Source organism: Bidens hawaiensis, unplaced genomic scaffold (genome assembly GCF_021521415.1).
Source record: "Bidens hawaiensis isolate Kalapana, Puna unplaced genomic scaffold, B.hawaiensis_p1.1 tig00006392_1, whole genome shotgun sequence".
Lineage (NCBI taxonomy): Eukaryota > Viridiplantae > Streptophyta > Magnoliopsida > Asterales > Asteraceae > Bidens > Bidens hawaiensis.
The window spans coordinates 93,631-112,030 of record NW_027491432.1 but is presented as its reverse complement, the minus strand read 5'-3'; the positions used below and the strand labels follow the sequence as shown (position 1 = coordinate 112,030).

The 18,400-nt window shown below is 30.5% G+C and overlaps 1 protein-coding gene across 1 annotated transcript; it reads right to left on the bottom strand.

Annotated features, from left to right (window-relative positions):
- Positions 1–1,962: 1,962 nt before the first annotated feature.
- LOC143632498 (uncharacterized) lies at positions 1,963–6,664 on the bottom strand. The gene is made up of 12 exons (XM_077101002.1): positions 6,483–6,664; positions 6,015–6,088; positions 5,846–5,929; positions 5,596–5,757; positions 4,740–4,832; positions 4,455–4,631; positions 4,304–4,371; positions 4,158–4,209; positions 3,776–3,829; positions 3,605–3,694; positions 2,604–2,670; positions 1,963–2,295 (listed from the first exon to the last, which is right to left on the bottom strand). The coding sequence occupies exons 1-12, from the start codon at positions 6,643–6,645 to the stop codon at positions 2,204–2,206; spliced, it is 1,176 nt and encodes a 391-aa protein (XP_076957117.1). The 5' UTR covers positions 6,646–6,664; the 3' UTR covers positions 1,963–2,203.
- Positions 6,665–18,400: the final 11,736 nt, after the last annotated feature.

Below are 18,400 nucleotides of genomic sequence, written 5' to 3'. Positions count from 1 at the left end.
TTGAATTAATGACATTTTGAAGTTTTAGAATTTTAAAATTGAAAACTTTGTACTAAACCAAGCAAAACCAAGCCGAACCAAGCCGCTCGATTTAAAACCAAAACAAGTTCAAGCATAAACATGTCGCGCGTTTCTTTAAATTCAAGCCGCTCGGTTCTGCTCGGTTTCAAACCAAACCAAGTATGAGCATGCCTGCGTTCGGTTCAGTTCGGTTCGGTTCGTGAACAGCCCTAAATAACATCTACTAACTAAACATACTTTGATACTTTGTCATATCTAACCATATACTTTAACATGTGAGGGTTTAATGTCTAACAACAAAGTACAAGACATTAAAATGCATACTAGACGAGTGTCCGCACGATGCAGCGGGTAACACTAAATTCCAATAATCACGTAACAATTATAGATGTTCATGGTTAGTTTGAAACCTTGAAACCATTTAAATTACTAATAATCGGTTTGGTTTCATGGTTGGATTTTTCCTTTTTTGGTAATGGGGTTTCTAATTTTTTAAACCATAGCAAATAGTTAGTTTGCAGTTTACACCGAAAACCGACCATATAAAACCTGACCGGACAGTAAATTTATAATTAAAGCTCCATCCGTGAAACTAAACTGTTAGTAACGATTCAGATAAAATTTTAACGATGTGTTTCGGTCTTCAACGACAACAAAATGTTACTGGCGGTTTGTCTCACGGTTTAACTTAAAAACCGTCAAAACCGAATTAAGAAAACACATATAGGTTACATGTTAAATTTTTTAATTGAAAAAAAAAATATAGCAATACCATACTCAAATTAACGACAATAGAATGCTCATTTTTATAGTGTATTTTTTTTAAAAAACTATTAACGTACGAAAAAGTTATGGCCGTTTAAAAATTGTTGGTGGGAAGTTGATTTAAAATTGAAATTATATATATGAGTAAAGATGATGGACCAAAGTTGAAACTATTTTAAAAATTTACAAAACTTGAGTTAAGTAAATGGGGAAATATTGTAATTATTTTTAAGCATATTTTGTAATAGACAAGTTTGCCCTTATCTTAGATGCTTTATGAGATGTATCATATGCATTATAAGTTGTAAATTACTTAAAAAGTTGGTGTCTTAATTTGCCCTTGTTTGGTGTATTATATAAAGACTAGCATGGTGCCCGCGCGATGCGGCAAGGTACACGCTCAAACACGACATCAAACGTGTAAGCGGTGACCTCACTATAGTACGCATGTATCCTGACTATAGTATACATGTAATGCGGCATCAGATGTGTAACCATTCGTCGGTGAACAGGTAACTCGGTCTGAAACATGACCCAAGTTCACCAGAACCGTTGCGGCCCTAATTGCATGTCACGTAACATTTTATTATTAAAATTTTAAAAATTATAGCAATACTATACTCAAATTAAAGAGAATAAAATGCTCATTTTTATAGTGTATTTTTTTAAAAAAAATATTAACATGTAAAAAAATTATGGTCGTTAAAACTTTGTGGGTTGTTGGTTTAGAATAAAGGGGTTAATATGTAACTATTTAGTAAGTTAACAAAACTTACCCTTAAGTTTAAGGACCATAATTGTAAGTATGTTTCAAACTAAATTGTTAAAACTTTTAATTGTACAAGATCATAGTAAGCAAAGACTATACTACCCCTAGATTTTCAAAATTGATTGCATTATTGATTGTACTTTAAGCAATAGTAATTGGACCTCACTCACTCTTTATATATAGTGGAGATAAAGATAAAATAAATATTAACAAAATTTTATAAATACTTTTTGTTTGTTTTATAAGTTTACATAAAAGAATGTATACATATTAGCAAATATAACTTTTTTTTATTAAAAGTCTTGAGTGAGTTTTTACTCTTCATAAATAAATTAATGACAATAAAATTCGTCTGTCACTGCACCCTTGCCGGTGCTCCTAGGGGTGTCTGTTCTATAGAACACAAGCCATGAAATCTAATCATCAATCTGAAACCAATAAAAACATCTAAAAACTGAAAGAAATATTTCTGTATATATTGATACCAAAAGCTTATACCTTTTGCAAAGAATAAAAAAAAATAATGTTAATATTGTCCCTGTGCCACTAAACTATACATTTCGTGCAAAATCGTTACAGGAGAGATAATTATAATGACAGAATCGAAGGAAACCGGACCCAGATTATGTAACAAAGATTTGAAGAACCTTAAAATAATTTTCCAAGATCCCTTTTCTTCTTCAATGCCTTATGACCATGGTAAATGAACGAATCGAAAATCCCTGCAACTGTGAAGATACCTGAATACAACAGCAAAAATCATTAAACTTAACATTTTAGTGCTTTTGTCCATCCTTTAAAAGAATGGAAATAATTATGTAATTTGTTAAACTATATTATCTCGATTATATACTAAAATTTTAAATAAAGTGATCAAGGAAGATGTGAAACAAAATATGGACCCGTTTGACGTGTTGCCCCAGTAAATAACCTTTTTAGTTTTACCATTTGACTTGTTAGAAATTAAAGATAACCAAAATCAACCCGTTCATAAGTAAACGGGCCCAAATTGACACCTCTAAACTTGGTTGGGATTGTGAGCATATACCTCCAACTATTGCACAGATATTGGTCAAGAAGTGTAAGAAGGAGGGATGTGTTTCTGTGAAATTCACCTGTGAAAACCACAAAAACAGCAATATAAAGAGATTAGCCGATTTTTACTTTTTTGAAATGTTTCCAGTACAGGAACGGACTGGTACATAACCCATCTGGTTGAGTCTATTTAAGCGGCCTCCATTTGAACCGGTAGGACCAGTTGAACCGGACCGAATTTCAATTTTTTTTCTTCCAAAATTTTATTTACTGTTTAATTTACTACTTCAAAATTCATATTAGGTTTATTTGAGGCTTCATATTTTATTAACATTGCAAATGCACACACAAAAAAAAATGCAGTTCCACATTCTATTTTAAACAACATATACACATCTATTTTTTTATTTATTTTAATTTTATTTATTTTAAGACGTCATCCGGTTTTTGAAACTAGTCCGGCCAGTGAACCAGTAAGGAGGCCCAATTACTTGTCACTTCATATTTGTTCATTTAAGACTTTATAATTTATTAGCATTGCAAATCCACACCAATGTAGTTTCATATTCTGTTTTAAATTAGATATATACATGCATCTTGTTTATTTTTAAGTTATTTATGACGTCACTTGGATTTTTAACCAATCCGATCAATGAACCCGTAAGGATGTCGGTCACTGGTTGCTCCGTACTTGGTTTGTTTGAGGCTCCACACAAAAAAATGATGTAGTTTAATTCGTATTTTGTTTTAAATGAGTTAAACACATATTTTTTATTTGCTTAAAATACTGATGATGCATCTAGATTTTTTAAACCAATCCAACCAGTGAACCAGTAAGGCAGCCGGTTTGATACCGATCCTGTTATATAAACAAAGCGTCTTTTTACTTCTCTCATAGCATGAAATGGGATCCACATGATGAATAATAGATATGCTACATAGCTAATACCAGTAGGACCAGATGTTTTGGTGTTAACCATGCATTAATAGCTATGCTACATAAACAAATCAGACCTTAATTCCAGAAAGGTCATAGAAGAAGAAGACTCCAGGAAGCGAATGTTGACGGGCTTCTGGACTCTTATAATGTTCTGTCACAGAGAACTGCAGGATACAAGTTTCATGTGTTTTAGAACACGCAAAGCTAATCATAATACATTTCCTATTTAAAAGCTCAACACGTACCTGATTTGATCGAATAGCCGCGCCTCTAAGAGGAGTGTACACAGTTGGCACCACCTGTGATTTATACAAGAATAATATCATGTATATATATATATATAATATAGAGGTAAGTTCAAACTATGTATCATGTATCTAACCTCTGTATCATGTATGTACACATGTATCTAACTATATATCATGTATGTATGTATGTAAGCATCTAACTATAAATGTATCTAACTATGCATCATAAGTGAATGTAAGGGTGGGCATGAAACCAACATAACGGACATAACCAAGTCGAAATAACTGAACCCAATCCAAAAGTAACAGTTTATAATTGGTTTATGTATTCTATTGGTTTAAGCTCAAAACTGACTGATGTGCATGGTAGAATACTAACCTTGATGAAATACTGATACATTCCATTTGGAGTACTTTGAAACCAGTCCACCCTAATAACCATACAACCAACAACACAAACAACTGTTATTTCACTTCATAAAAAAGAATCTATTTATTGCCAGAATAGTTAATACTAATTCTTACCCATCAAGTGGATTTACAATACCAGGATAATGCTCTCCAAAAGATAGCTTATGTATCTTGTGACTTATCTGCAAAAATCATTATCACTCAAAAACTAGTGATAAAATCACATAAATTTGAAGATGCAAAAGTTTATAAGATGGTAGCTTACATTATAACTATCATCTTCAAAAGCCTTAATATCATGGGAAACATGCATATTTGCCAAATGAAAGCTTTTAACAAAATGAAAATTTCCCGCCACTTTGTTGACCTGTAAAGATCCAGATAGATTGCACCCTTCACCTTCTTCAGCTTTAATTCTCTGAACAAAACCTTCTCTTTTGCACTAACATCTCAACAATGTTAACTTTCAGCATTAATGTTGAAAAAATTTATATATGTGTATGTATGCATGTATGTATACAATTGTGAATATAACATTAAAAACACCAACCTGGTCAATCGAATCAGGATTCATCAATCCCCAGCCTCTCTTTCGATAGGCTTCACGAACCTCGTCACATGAATTGCAACATGCGTGTGGTGACTGTTATGTTAAGTGTATCAAGAATCATTGATTTGATAAACATTTATAGGTTTTCTTATGGAATACCTTCAACCAACAGTACCCAAGTATCCCAAAAGTTTCACTAAAGTTAGTAAGTCACTACAAGTCTTTACATCACTAATTCACTATAAAGGGCAAAATGGCGAAAATGCTCTTATGTGCAAAGCACTTACTGGACTTAACGGAAAAAAATAAAACCTTTTAGTGAAAGGATGAAACGTGTAAACAAATTTGAACATAAAGGACGATTCTTGTTATTTCCTTAATTTAAGAACGAAACCTGAAATCTACTATAAACTCAAAAAAAAGAAAAGAAAAGTATAACTTAGGCTTGTAAAGGCACCTAATGAACACGAACATGGTTTTCTTGTTCGTGTTCTTTTGTTAAGAAAATGAACTTGTTCGTATTCGTTTATGTTTGCTAGTTAAATGCGTAAACGAACGGTTCATGAAACATAAAAAATGAACACGTCTGAGCTAAAACCAATTAAAAATAAATGTGTATTGCAATGTGTTTCGACTAAATAAACATAACTTAATGAATGTAAACGCCCGGACATAAATGAACAAACGAGACATGTGTTCATGCTTGTTCGTTTAATTAAAAGAACAAACTTTTCTGTTCATATTAATTTGTTCTATTAATAAATAAACAAACATAAACGAACTTCCTACCAATAGTTCACCGAACGTTTGGTTTGTTTACATGCCTAAAACTAGTGATGCGTTAAAGAAGACGTACATTTTCTGCACCATAACATGAACCACAATATGTTTCATTATGACTAATCTCGCCACCATGTTTCTGAATCGGCTTCCCGAGCTTCGGGACACCAATGCGGTCATATCTCACTTGAATCATATTGCCATTTGAGTCAACTCTTTTCTTTATTATAGCATGTTTCTGCAAAACATATATGGCAGTCAAAATGGTGTTTAACTGTTGATAAAATAAGTAGATAATGAATGATTCAAGTATATATACTATATACAATATCAAGATGCTGTTCTCCACTGATGTCAATGGCATCAAGGCTGAGTAGTGTACATGAAACAGAAGGGAATGAGATGTCAAACTGCAAATGCAAAGAAACTGATATGAATAGAGTTGAGTATATATGTATCATGATCCAGAAGATGAAACTTATTGATGATTTTTACATTTATTTTGAGTTTTTCGCCTCTTGAGGTATCGACTACAAGCTTTGTTTCTGTGACTGTTTGGAGATATAAAGCTGCAATGGGAAAAGGCAGCAACAATAACAATAATGAATTACTGTGAGCTTGAAATTAGCATGTGTAATGCCAACAAGCTATCTGTGATTGTATATGCATATGAAAACATTCAAAGTACATATTTTACTCTGTGACCAACTTCTTTCATAGTAACAATGAGAACCCTTAACAAAATATGCGCTTTAATTTAAACGAGCCAGCAAAAGAGCCTAACCAGTGAGCTAACGAGCAAAGCTTACCTTGACTCGCCAAGAGCTTTTTGAATAGTCCCAGTTTGAATGATTTTAACATATATTAATTTGCAAACCATAAAAATATTTCAAAATCATAGCATGCATGATGATATCATCTTGGATCTCAAATTACTATAGTCACATCGAAAATGAATTATACCGAGCTCCGAAATAACAAGGAAGAGCATCGCAATAGACGAAGCTAGCGTTATAACACCACCAGACAGCGTACGACTGTAAAAATCCTCATTAATCTTAGGATACGCATCCAGATTCCTAACTCTACTAAAAACTCTGTTCATAATGCCCGAAAAAGACGACATGTTAAAACTCCAATCTGACTCCAATCTCGTCTCAATTCGGATTATTATTATTATTATTTTGCGTCAAAATAAAAACTCATCTATATACAACGACGTGCATGCGTTTGTTGCTGTTAGTGGAGGATGGCCGGCCACCGGAAAACGTTAGGGAGTAATATTGTATGGTTTCTCCGGTGTGGTGTGGTGATTGGTTTGAATTGGGTGGATGATAATCCGCCATTTGTGACTTTGAATTGCGGGTTTTAAGGATGAACTGGTAAATGACCCTCAACTTTAGTAGTTAAATTGCATCATGAAAACAAATTAATCTTTGTAGGTTATGTGGCGAATAATTATTCAAATTGTAATCAACATGTTTTGATGCCCAACATCATATTTTTTTTACATTGTCAAAGTGGTTTTAGGTTAATAGTTTTAAATTTTTGATTTTTGTCTACATGATTCATTTCAGTTGCAATTAAACCCAACCCCTATAACATCGTTAAGTCTCGTCATTAAACTTCATCAGTGTGCCCTCACTTGAGGGACAGTTTTATCCTCTTTTTATCAAATACTCCACAGCCCCTCATGTGAGGAGGGCTTAAGAACTGGGGTTCGGGTTTATTTGGGAAGAAAAAAAGAACAAAACTGTCTCTCATGTGAGGGGCACACTAATAAGTTTAATGACCAGACTTAATGGAGTTATTAGAGTCGGGTTTGATTGCAAATGAAATGAAAGCGCATGAACAAAAATTGAAATTTTGAAACTATTGAACTAACATCGTAGATTTGGACAAACAACATGGACGAAAATCGGGGGGGTTCACTCTTTATTATTGAAAGTAAAATATTCTCCAATTAGTTTTTAAATGCTTTTAATACCAATTCTTGTCATTCATAGACGGCATATGAAGTCGGTTAACCTTTTATTTTATTAGGAGTTTGAGTTTGAGTCCTGTAATTGATAACTTTGTAACTTGAAACTGCTAGGTAGTTAATTAATCGCTATGTCGGTTATATATCTATACATACAACATAATTTCAATTTAAATTCTACGAAAAATCCGTGATACCATGGTCATTCTCGCAATATCGTTTTTCCGGTAACACCTTTTAAACTTTTTCGATTATTAATTATAATTAAAATAATCCATAATATCAATATTAATATTCGATTTTATTATTTCAGGTTATTGTCCCACTCATATTATCTAATTCCACGGATTGATGATAACTTTATAAGATATATTTTTTTATATTGATGTATATTTATTTTTTAAATAGTCATGTATATTCATTTTCATTAATTTGTTCATGCATATTGGAGATTTATTTTTTTCCGGCGTGCATTAATGAAATACATATTTAATTATCCCATTAATGTATAGATTTAGTTTGACTTTCCTTAATTGTTTAAATAACCGAATTAACATCATAATTATCCCATAATTTGACTTTTCATAATTGTTTAAATAACTTTCGTTATTGTAATTTATATGCTTTAATACTTTAATTATCCCATAATTTATATATTTTAATTATACATAATTTACATAATAATAAGTTTTCATAAATTTGAATTTTTAATTAATGTCCATAATAATGGTTTGACCAACATTTACATAGAATATATATCAATAGGTTTCTGATTTAACCCGTATTTTTATTTGGAATATATATGGTTGACTAACATATTAATGTCCTGTTTATACTCATTCAGATTATGTTTAATGTAACATATTAAAAAATTTACAAGTATGTTATTAAAAAATTCAAAATTCGTTCTAAATGTTAAAACAACTCATAACTTCAATTCTTTATTTTTGTTTACCGTAATTGTATATAGTTTGGTATATCATAAAAAATTAATTTGAAATTAATTATCCATAATTTACATAATAATAATTTCTCTAAAATTAATGGTCCATAATTGTGACATTCGTCAAATTTAGATTTCGATTTTCTTTCATGTTTTATTTTTAATACATTATACTTCGGACCCGTATTGTATTGTAAACCCGACCCGGTAATTTTATTAATCATTTAAGTTGATCTTTGAATTTTTCATTTAAGTTGATCGTTGTCCATTTAACATAAAATTAGTTATAAATTGTAAGGGGTAATTCTTGCCATTTTTGAATCTATATTAACATTTCTAAAGTTTAATACCCTTTCCGTAAAATATTTAGAACTTGGAGGGCCTTTTCTGTAAATATGTAATATATAAATATAAACAAACTCTAACCCTAACATAAACATCCCAGCCGCCACCCCCCTGCCGTTTTCCGGCGACCTCGAAATTCCGGCGAGAAGTTGGCGACGCCGATTCCGGCCACCCTCTCCACCGTAACTCTGACACCACTACTCTCCTCCCCTCTCTCGGTTCTCCGGTAACCCCCGCACCCAAAACCCCCTTCTTTCCCTCTCCAGGTCGTTTTTCCGGCGACCAGAAAGCTGACCGTCGTGCCCCAACCTCTCTCTCTCCGTCTCTCTCTCTGCTCTCTCCGCCTCTCTCTCTCTCTCCGCATTTCTCTCTCTCTCTCTTCTCTCTCTCAGTTTCGTTTTTCCGGCGCGCCTCCTGCGGCCGAAATCGGTTCCGACGACCCTTGTTTCCACGTCTCCGGCAACCTTCATTGTAAGGCCCCGTTACCGGTGCCTCACATTTGGACGTTGGATTTACTTATTCACATAGTTCTAATAATCAGAGTTAATAAGACATTCGCGGAAAATAAAAACTTTCATAACACATTGCATATAAATCCATAATTTGTCTTAAGTAACATATTGTCTTTAAAGCATAAACTAATAAACGTCTTGAGTCTTGCAATACCAGTCCCTTATTCATGCCACGTGTTCCCCTCAAGCGAGCTGCCTCATTCTACTCACCTTCGTGCATACTAAAAGTCAGCTACGCTGAGTGAGTTCTAGTTAATACAAGTAACATACAATACGTTCTTATATTACATACTTAACCTCTTTTACTTTCTTTCGCACATACGTAAGTATATACCTTCGTTCTTACTTTCATACTTTCTTTCTTTCATACTTCATACTTTATATTTCTTTACAAACATAATCATACATTTTAAAGAGCCTTTCGTCCTATAACCTCACAGATATTAGTAGGGTCTGCCACCCTTAAAGAGCCTCTCGCCCTATAACCTCACAGATATTATAGGGTCTGCCACCCGCCTTCACAGATATTATTAGGGTCTGCCACCCTCCTTCACAGATATTATTAGGGTCTGCCACCCTTTACCGTCAATTCCTTCATATCATACTTTCCTTTCTTTTCATAGATTTTATATACCTTCTTACGTACTCGTTAATCTATAACATACATACACCATACATACAACATGTATAAACAGTCACCTCTTTAAACTATCCCCTAACAATACATGCAACATCCGAAGATCGTTCATGTACCGTCAAGCATTCATTCATAACTTTCACATATAACATAATAGGCATACCCTTACCATTTAAGGTAAGTGTATTAACTAATCACATCGAGTATGCACACAGCCCCGAAAACATAACAAGGAATGGGGCTAGAAACTCACCTGAACATGGTTACGCTCACCGTTAATTGTTATCCCTTTCTTGAGTAGTGCACGACTAACTGTATAACAATTACACGTATCAATCAACTATCGCTATCTATATTGTGGTTCTAGTTTGATTATACCCACAACGAACGGGGGTCCGGGAGCAGCGCCCCTGGCCGCGGGGTTCTAGGGGCGGCAACCCCTAGTAGGGACCAAGGGGCAGAGCCCCTGGCTGGGGTCGAGCTGCCAGGTCAGCTTGGAAAAATTTTATTTACATTAACTATCTTAACACATTTTCCATTAGGATTTTAATTTATTTTCTAATTCGCTAACCCTTATTCGTAACGAATTAAGTCTGATTCGCCATCCGATTCGTTACCTTAAATGTAAGTGAACATACGTGTTAGGCGAACTTAGCTTAATCGAACCTAAGTTAAGCGAACATAACATTCAGCGATCTTGTATAGCGAAGTTATCGGTAGGCGAACTTAATTAGCAGCGAACTTAATCACCAGCGAACCTAGTCAGCGGCGAACTTAATCACCAGCGAACCTAGTCAGCGGCGAACTTAATCACCAGCGAACTTAGTCAGTGGCAAACTTAATCACCAGCGAACTTAGTCCGCGGCGAACTTAGCCAGCAAGCTCGCTGTAGTGAGCTGCTGCTGCCCGGGTTCATCTTATCATCCAAAACACGTATTTCGTGCCCCTAATTCGATTATTATGGTTCGGCCTTAGCCCCACCCGTTTCCTAGATTGATTGCGGCCCAAACTTGACCCGAGCGAATCATAAAGTTCGATCTTTTAAGCTAAAACGTTCCAACTAGGTTTACGGGTTTATTAGGTTTGTTTTAGCATCAAGTTTACAACTTTATGTTTCGTTTATACCCGATCTATTCTAGATTCAAGTTTCAAGACTAAACGTTTATAAAAACGTAAACTTTAAGGTAAAAGACATACCTTTACGTGTTCTAAGGTTACGGTTTAGCTTGGTTATGAGCTTTTGGTCTTGTATCTATCTTGTGTAACGAGGATTCAACGTTTGTTTGGCTCGGATCTTACTCTTCTATCTCGGCCGTATTTAGGGTGTAGGGGTATGTGTGTGTTTTTGAGTGTGTAGAGAATAAGATGGAAAAAGAATGAGGATTTAGGGTTTTAGGGTGGTTTAAGGGAGTATTTATATCCCTTAAAGCCCATGGACCCAAGGCCCATTACCCTATTAATCCACCTAAATTAATCTAAGTCCATGATTCTTTCTTTATTTAATACTAATTAATTATTAACACCCGACAACTAAACGCGATTGTCTTTATTTAATATTAGAATATTTAGGATTTTACATTCATCTCCAACGACCCCTGCTCGGCTCCGACAATTGTTCTCGGCCAAATATCGTATGGCAAGCATGAGATTTATAGTTTTTAATCATTTTTGTGTCTAACTCATAATCGGTAATCGAGTCACAAGTCCGATTCCGCCTTAAACCGACTTTGGAGTGTATTTTTGGTATCATTATTATTAATAACATAAATCATTATAAAACTAATTATTATTATTATTATTATTATTATTATTTATTATTATTATCATTAATAAGATAGTTTTTATTATTATTATTATTATTATTAAAGTTATTATTATCATTAACAAGACAATTATTATTATCATTATCTTCATAATTAATATATTATTATCATTATGAATATTATTATCATTATTATTATGATTATTAAGTAATATTATTAAATTCTATTATTGTGAATATTATCCACTTGTTTTATTAAACCGAAACCCATGTCGGGCCTAGTTGCCATTTAACGTCGTTGTCACTCGAGTTATATTTTTATCACTAATATTACTATTATTAAAATTTTACAAGTATTAGTTGTTATTAATATGGCACATATAATTATTATCATAATCATTATTATTATTATTAAAATTCATAAATCTATTAATAATGTATTCAACAACAAAAGTATTTATTATTATTACTATTATTAGTTTTAACAACAATTCTCGATTGGTAGTATATTTATATATTATTATCATCTTTATCTTTTATATATATATATATATATATATATATATATATATATATAACATATTTCTAAAATTATTATTATCATTACTATCTTTATCACTAATAATATTATTATAGGTTTTATTATCAATTCATTTTTATAAAACCGAACTCCTGATTTAAGCCCGTCTTGTTTCTATTTAATATTGGTTTAGTTATTTAAAAGCACAATAAAATAATATTATTTTATTTTAAATTATCAATTAAGTACGAGTCCCTAATCGTTAACAAATTAACCGGTAACCCGATTAACAATCGAACCTTCTCGTTCAATATTTCAAATGTAGTTTCAACTAAAGTTCAAGTTCATTAATATGTTATTTATTCGTTTTCAGTTAGCTTTCAAGTCGGATTCGTTCGTTTCGTTCGCAAGCTTTCTATATGTCGATCATTTATTAGTTCTCAATTCGTCAATCGAGGTGAGTACTTTCATACCCCTTTTTCCATCTTTCGTTTTGAGGTGGCATTTCATACTTATCAAACTAAATGCTTTATTTACTTAAATCTTAAACCCACAAACATGATTGTATATTTTACTTAAATAATTGCTCGATTTGGTGTTATATGCTTACATGTTTATGTGTTTATCGCTTTTGGATGGTGGAACTATAAATCCTAGACCATTTGGCAACCCCTCATGGCAAGGTGTCGTTAACGTAATGCAATTAACGATAACTATATAATCCTAGACTATTTGGCATCCCCTTATAGCTAGGTGTCGCTAACGTAATTCTATTAGCGGTATCTATTAATCCAAGTTGTTGCTTTTATCTATTGTTTCGTAGACAAGTTTTTTGGCTTTTTATTACTATATACTTATATTCTCAAACTTATGAATTGCTCACCAACCTTTGTGTTGACAAACTTTATTTTATGAAATGTTACAGGTTTGACTTTTGTTGACTCGAGGACTTGATGAAAAACGTTACCAAGACTATTAGGATATTAGTAAAACGAACAATATAATTGTTACTTGTATTCAATTTGTTTGTGTGAACGAGATGTGTTGATTACAGATTTATGAAATAAAATGAGTTGAATAAATATTGTCACTTTAAATAGTGTCTTGTGATTTTTTGCAATTGGTTACACCCCGGCATGTTCCGCTGCCTTTGGTCGGGGTGTGACAATAATCGGTAGATAATAATAAGTTTACTAATTTACATAAATAAGTAAATGAAGGTCTCGAATTTCTCTATACTATTTCTCTACATTTTTTGTATATGATTTATATTTGAGTTTCTATTTATTGTTGATAATAATTGTTTGTCAAACATAATTGTTTCTATATATGTATGAAAAACATATTAATGTTTATTCGTTCCGACATTTTTGTATATCCAACTATTTTTCTGTTATTATATTGACTATAACCGTATCTTAATAACTACCAAAATTATAATTCAGATTATGTTAAATTATTAAAATTATACTTTACAAGTATGTTATTACTTTTACTATTCAAATCCACATTGAATACTATCAAGTTTGACTTTCCTTAATTGTTTAAATAACCGAATTAACATCAATATTGTAATTTATATACTTTAATACTTTAATTATCCATAATCACACTTTAATTAACATCAATATTGAATATTGAATTTTCTTATAAATAATTTTCCATAATAATAACTATGATTTGACTACATATATTATTTTATATAGATTTAAATTTTGATTATATTTTAAAACATAACTTATATTACCGTAATTTGATAATTTACAAAACTATTTGTTTAATTAACCGAATTAACATAACTATTGTAATTTATATAATTTAATTATTCCATTATCACATTTTATATATATTTACTTTCCTTAATTTTTAAAGAAACCGATTTTAAAAATTAACTTCATTTCACCCAAGTCAAATTTAATATGATTTTATCTTAATTGTATATAGTTTTGGTATATCATAACAACTTAATTTGAAATTAATTATCCATAATTTACATAATAATAAGTTCACTAAAATTAATGGTCCATAATCGATAGATAACAATAAGTTCACTAATTTACATAAGTAATAATATGAAGGTCTCGAATTTGTCTATGGTATTTCTCTACATTTTTGGTATATGATTTAAATTTGAATTTTTAATTAATGTCCATAATAATGGTTTGACCAACATTTACATGGAATATATATCAACAGGTTTCCGATTTAAACCGTATTTTTATTTTGAATATATATGTATGACTAACATATTAATGTCATGTTTATACTTTCCGACATTTTTGTATATCCAACTGTATTTCCAATATTATATTTACTATAACCGTATTTTCATAATTACAAAAAATCTCATTCAGATTATGTTATATTTAGACATTATTAAAATTATACTTTACAAGTATGTTATTATTTTTATTTTTGTTATAAAATTACAAGTTACCGTTCATAGTATTACAAATTCAAATTTCGTTCTAAATGTTAAAACAACTTAGAACTTCAATTCTTTATATTTTTTTACCGTAATTGTATATAGTTTTGGTATATCATAAAAAATTAATTTGAAATTAATTATCCATAATTTACATAATAATAAGTTCTCTAAAATTAATGGTCCATAATCGATACATAATAATAAGTTTACTAATATACATAAATAAGTAAATGAATGTCTCGAATTTGTTTATGGTATTTCTTTACATTTTTGTTATATGATTTAAATTTGAATTTCTAATTAATGTCCATAATAATTGTTTGTCAAACATAATTGTTTCTATATATGTTTGACTAACATATTAATGAATATTCGTTCCGACATTTTTGTATATCCAACTGTTTTTCCATTATTATATATACTATAACCGTATCTTAATAATTACAAAAAGTTATAATTAATAATTACAAAAAGTTATAATTCAGATGATGTTAAATTTAGACATTATTAAAATTATACTTTACAAGTATGTTATTTATCTTTATTTTTGTTATAAAATATAAACTTAACGTTCATAGTATTACAAATTCAAATTTCGTTCAAAATATTTCAAAAGTACTACTTCCTAAAATAAATCCATGAAACAGAAAATAATTTCATTTGATGTGCAAATAAACACTGATACTATCTTAGAGTAATAAATATTACGGTTATTGATGTGTAATAAATGTCTTAGATAGAGTTCATCTTTTGAATCAACATTGAGATAAAAGTTTTGTTGAATCGACATTGAAGAATTGTTTATTGATTTGGAGACTAATTTCCTTTGTTTGCTTATTATTGTTAATGATATAAGTAATAGAATATTTTAACTTTTCATTTATCTTTTATAGTCTTTGTATATGATTCAAATGAGTTATAATGTCTTATAATTCATGTAAAAGTATCATTTATTTATAAGTACAACATTTGCATTTCATAATTTATATGATATTACATATATATTATGTTTTTAAATATGTTCCACAGTGTGTAACATGGGTACTATCCTAAATCAATATTGAAATCTAATTATCTGTTTCTTTTAAGAGATTTGGATAACTTGAAGCTTGCTAATGTTATAAAAGAAAGGGCACATATGGATTTGGAAAATGAAGTTAGTGATAAATGTTTTTCAAGCTGGTAATATTTAATTCAGACAAGGTTTGTAATAAATGTTTTAAATTGATGTGCAAATAAACACGGGTACTATCTTAGAGTAGTAAATATTATAGTTGTTGATGTGCAATAAATGTCTTAGATAGAGTTTATCTTTTGAATCAACATTGAGATAAAAGTTTTGTTGAATCGACATTGTAGAATTGTTTTATTGATTTGGAGACTAATTTCCTTTGTTTTCTTATTATTATACTAATGATATAAGTTATAAAATATTTTAACTTTTCATTTATCTTTGTTAGTCTTTTTATGTTTTTGTATTTGATTCAAATAAGTTATGATGTCTTATAATTCATGTAAATGTATTATTTATTTATAAGTACAACATTTGCATTTCATTAAATTTATATGATGTTACATGTATATTATGTTTTTGAATATGTTCCACCGTGTGTAACATGGGTATCATCCTAAATCAATATTGGAATCCAAAGATCTGTTTCTTTTAAGAGATTTGGATCACTTGAAGCTTGCTAATGTTATAAAAGAAAGGGCACATTTGGATTTGGAAAATGAAGTTAGTAAGAAGGTAAAATGGTTGTTAGAGTGTGAGAACTATGAGTCAAATTTTGATGATCTTCAAACTCTTTGGAATCTGAAGATAAAATTTAAGGCAGCACCAATAACTTAGTTATGTAGTTGATTACTCTAAATTTAATACTTTCATTTTTTACATTGTGTTTTCTATTTAAGTTTTTAGTTTAGTTCATAACTAGAAACTTCCAAAAACATACAATAAACTTCTATAATCGTTTATTTTGTTTGTCAAGTTGTGAAGGTAATTTGCTTTTTTTGGTGAAATTTTGAAGAATTGATGGTTGGTAAATTTGACTCCGACATGTTTAGATCTTCTTTTGATCTCTCCTTTTTATGTGTATATTTAGTTTGTCTAAGCTTGTATTAAGACAATATGAATGATCAATAGGTTGGTTACCAAGTTATGTTTATTATGTGTGTTTATTTAATATGATAGTGAAAAAATATTATAATTTTGATAACCAGTTTGTTGGCTTTTTATTAAAGCATAAGAATTTCTAAAATTGTGGTTATAAAGTTATGTTAAATTTTATGATTTACTAAATGTTTTCTTGTGAAATTTTATGATTGTCTATATTTATATGATAATTATTACATTCACATATTTTGTTTTTAGTTTTACATAATCTTCTAGATATTAATGTTAACATAAACTCATTATGAAATACATTAACATTTTAGTTTAATACTTAATTAATCATGTTGCATAGTTTGTTTTGTTTTTCAAGTTCTATAGCAAAATACTTTTGTTTATGGACGGAAATTTTTTGAAGTTCATACTGGGATAATACGATTTAAATATTTTCATAACTTGGCTAATATAGACAAGTTTGTGTAACTATTAACTTTTTATTTGACAATGTTACTCTCTAATATTTTGTTTAGGTCATCCTAATTTAATATATGGTTGTCTATTTATAAAATTTTATGGTTGTCTATATTGATTTTGTTATTTATCTATTTTCAACCCGTGTGTAATACGGGTTCTATCCTAGTATATATATATATATATGAGGTGGGTGTGGGTTACTGTTAAAACATATTGTTTCCTAGGAAGCCTAAGAATAACTGTAGGCCATTAGATCAACACATCAAAGGGTTAGAGATTAAAAGTTACAAAAAAAATCACATAGTGTCTTATATATGGCCTTCTGTAATAGTGTTTGAGGGGCAAAGTTGTCACAAAAAAATAATTCATAACTACCTTAATTGGTCAAAATAGTTTCTCCCATCAAACACACGATAGGAATGAATGATCTTTGTGCCTATTTTGTAGGCTTTTTGGTATTTTTCAAAAATTAAATTTGTAACCACCTTAATTAATTATGGAGCATTTGTAAATAATTAAAATACGATATTATGAAACATGAACGAACATAATAATAAATTTTTTTATTTTAAAAGGTGTGTTTTTTAATCCGAATCTCAATGTGAATTAAATAATTTATAAACATAGCTATATAGATTGTTGGCGTAATATTGAGTGGTGGGTTTTACTTATTGTGTTTACGAAATATTGAGTGGCGGGTTTTACTTATTGTGTTTACGAATTCAAATAGAATGTGATAGAACTAAAACACTATAATAGTATGAACTAAGAAACTATGACGAACACATTATGACACTCTGTAAGCCCTTGTTACCAGTGCTCTACATTGGACGTTGTATTTTCTCATAAACGCAATTCTAAATATCAGAGTTAATTAATACTTTCGCGGAACATAATAACTTCAACCATAATGTATTACATAACTTCCAAATCTCGTTTTATCAAACATTCATAGTCATTTAAAAAAATAATACATAGTCTGTTAAAAACGCCATTAGATTTCCTTGAAATGCCAGTATCTTCAATTCCATGCCATGTGTCCTCATCAAGCGAGCTGCCTCATTCTACTCACCTGCGTGCGTACTAAAAGTCAGCTACACTGAGTGAGTTCTAGTTAATCAAGTAACATACAATACGTCCATACACATTCATATATACGCACCCGAAGG

Coding starts and splice junctions, on each gene's coding strand:
- LOC143632498 (XM_077101002.1), bottom strand. CDS start 6,645: ATGTCGTCTTTTTCGGGCATTATGAACAGAGTTTTTAGTAGAGTTAGG. Junction 4,833..5,595: donor CATGTTATGGTGCAGAAAAT/GTACGTCTTCTT, acceptor TTAACATAACAG/TCACCACACGCATGTTGCAA. Junction 4,210..4,303: donor ATTGTAAATCCACTTGATGG/GTAAGAATTAGT, acceptor TATGGTTATTAG/GGTGGACTGGTTTCAAAGTA.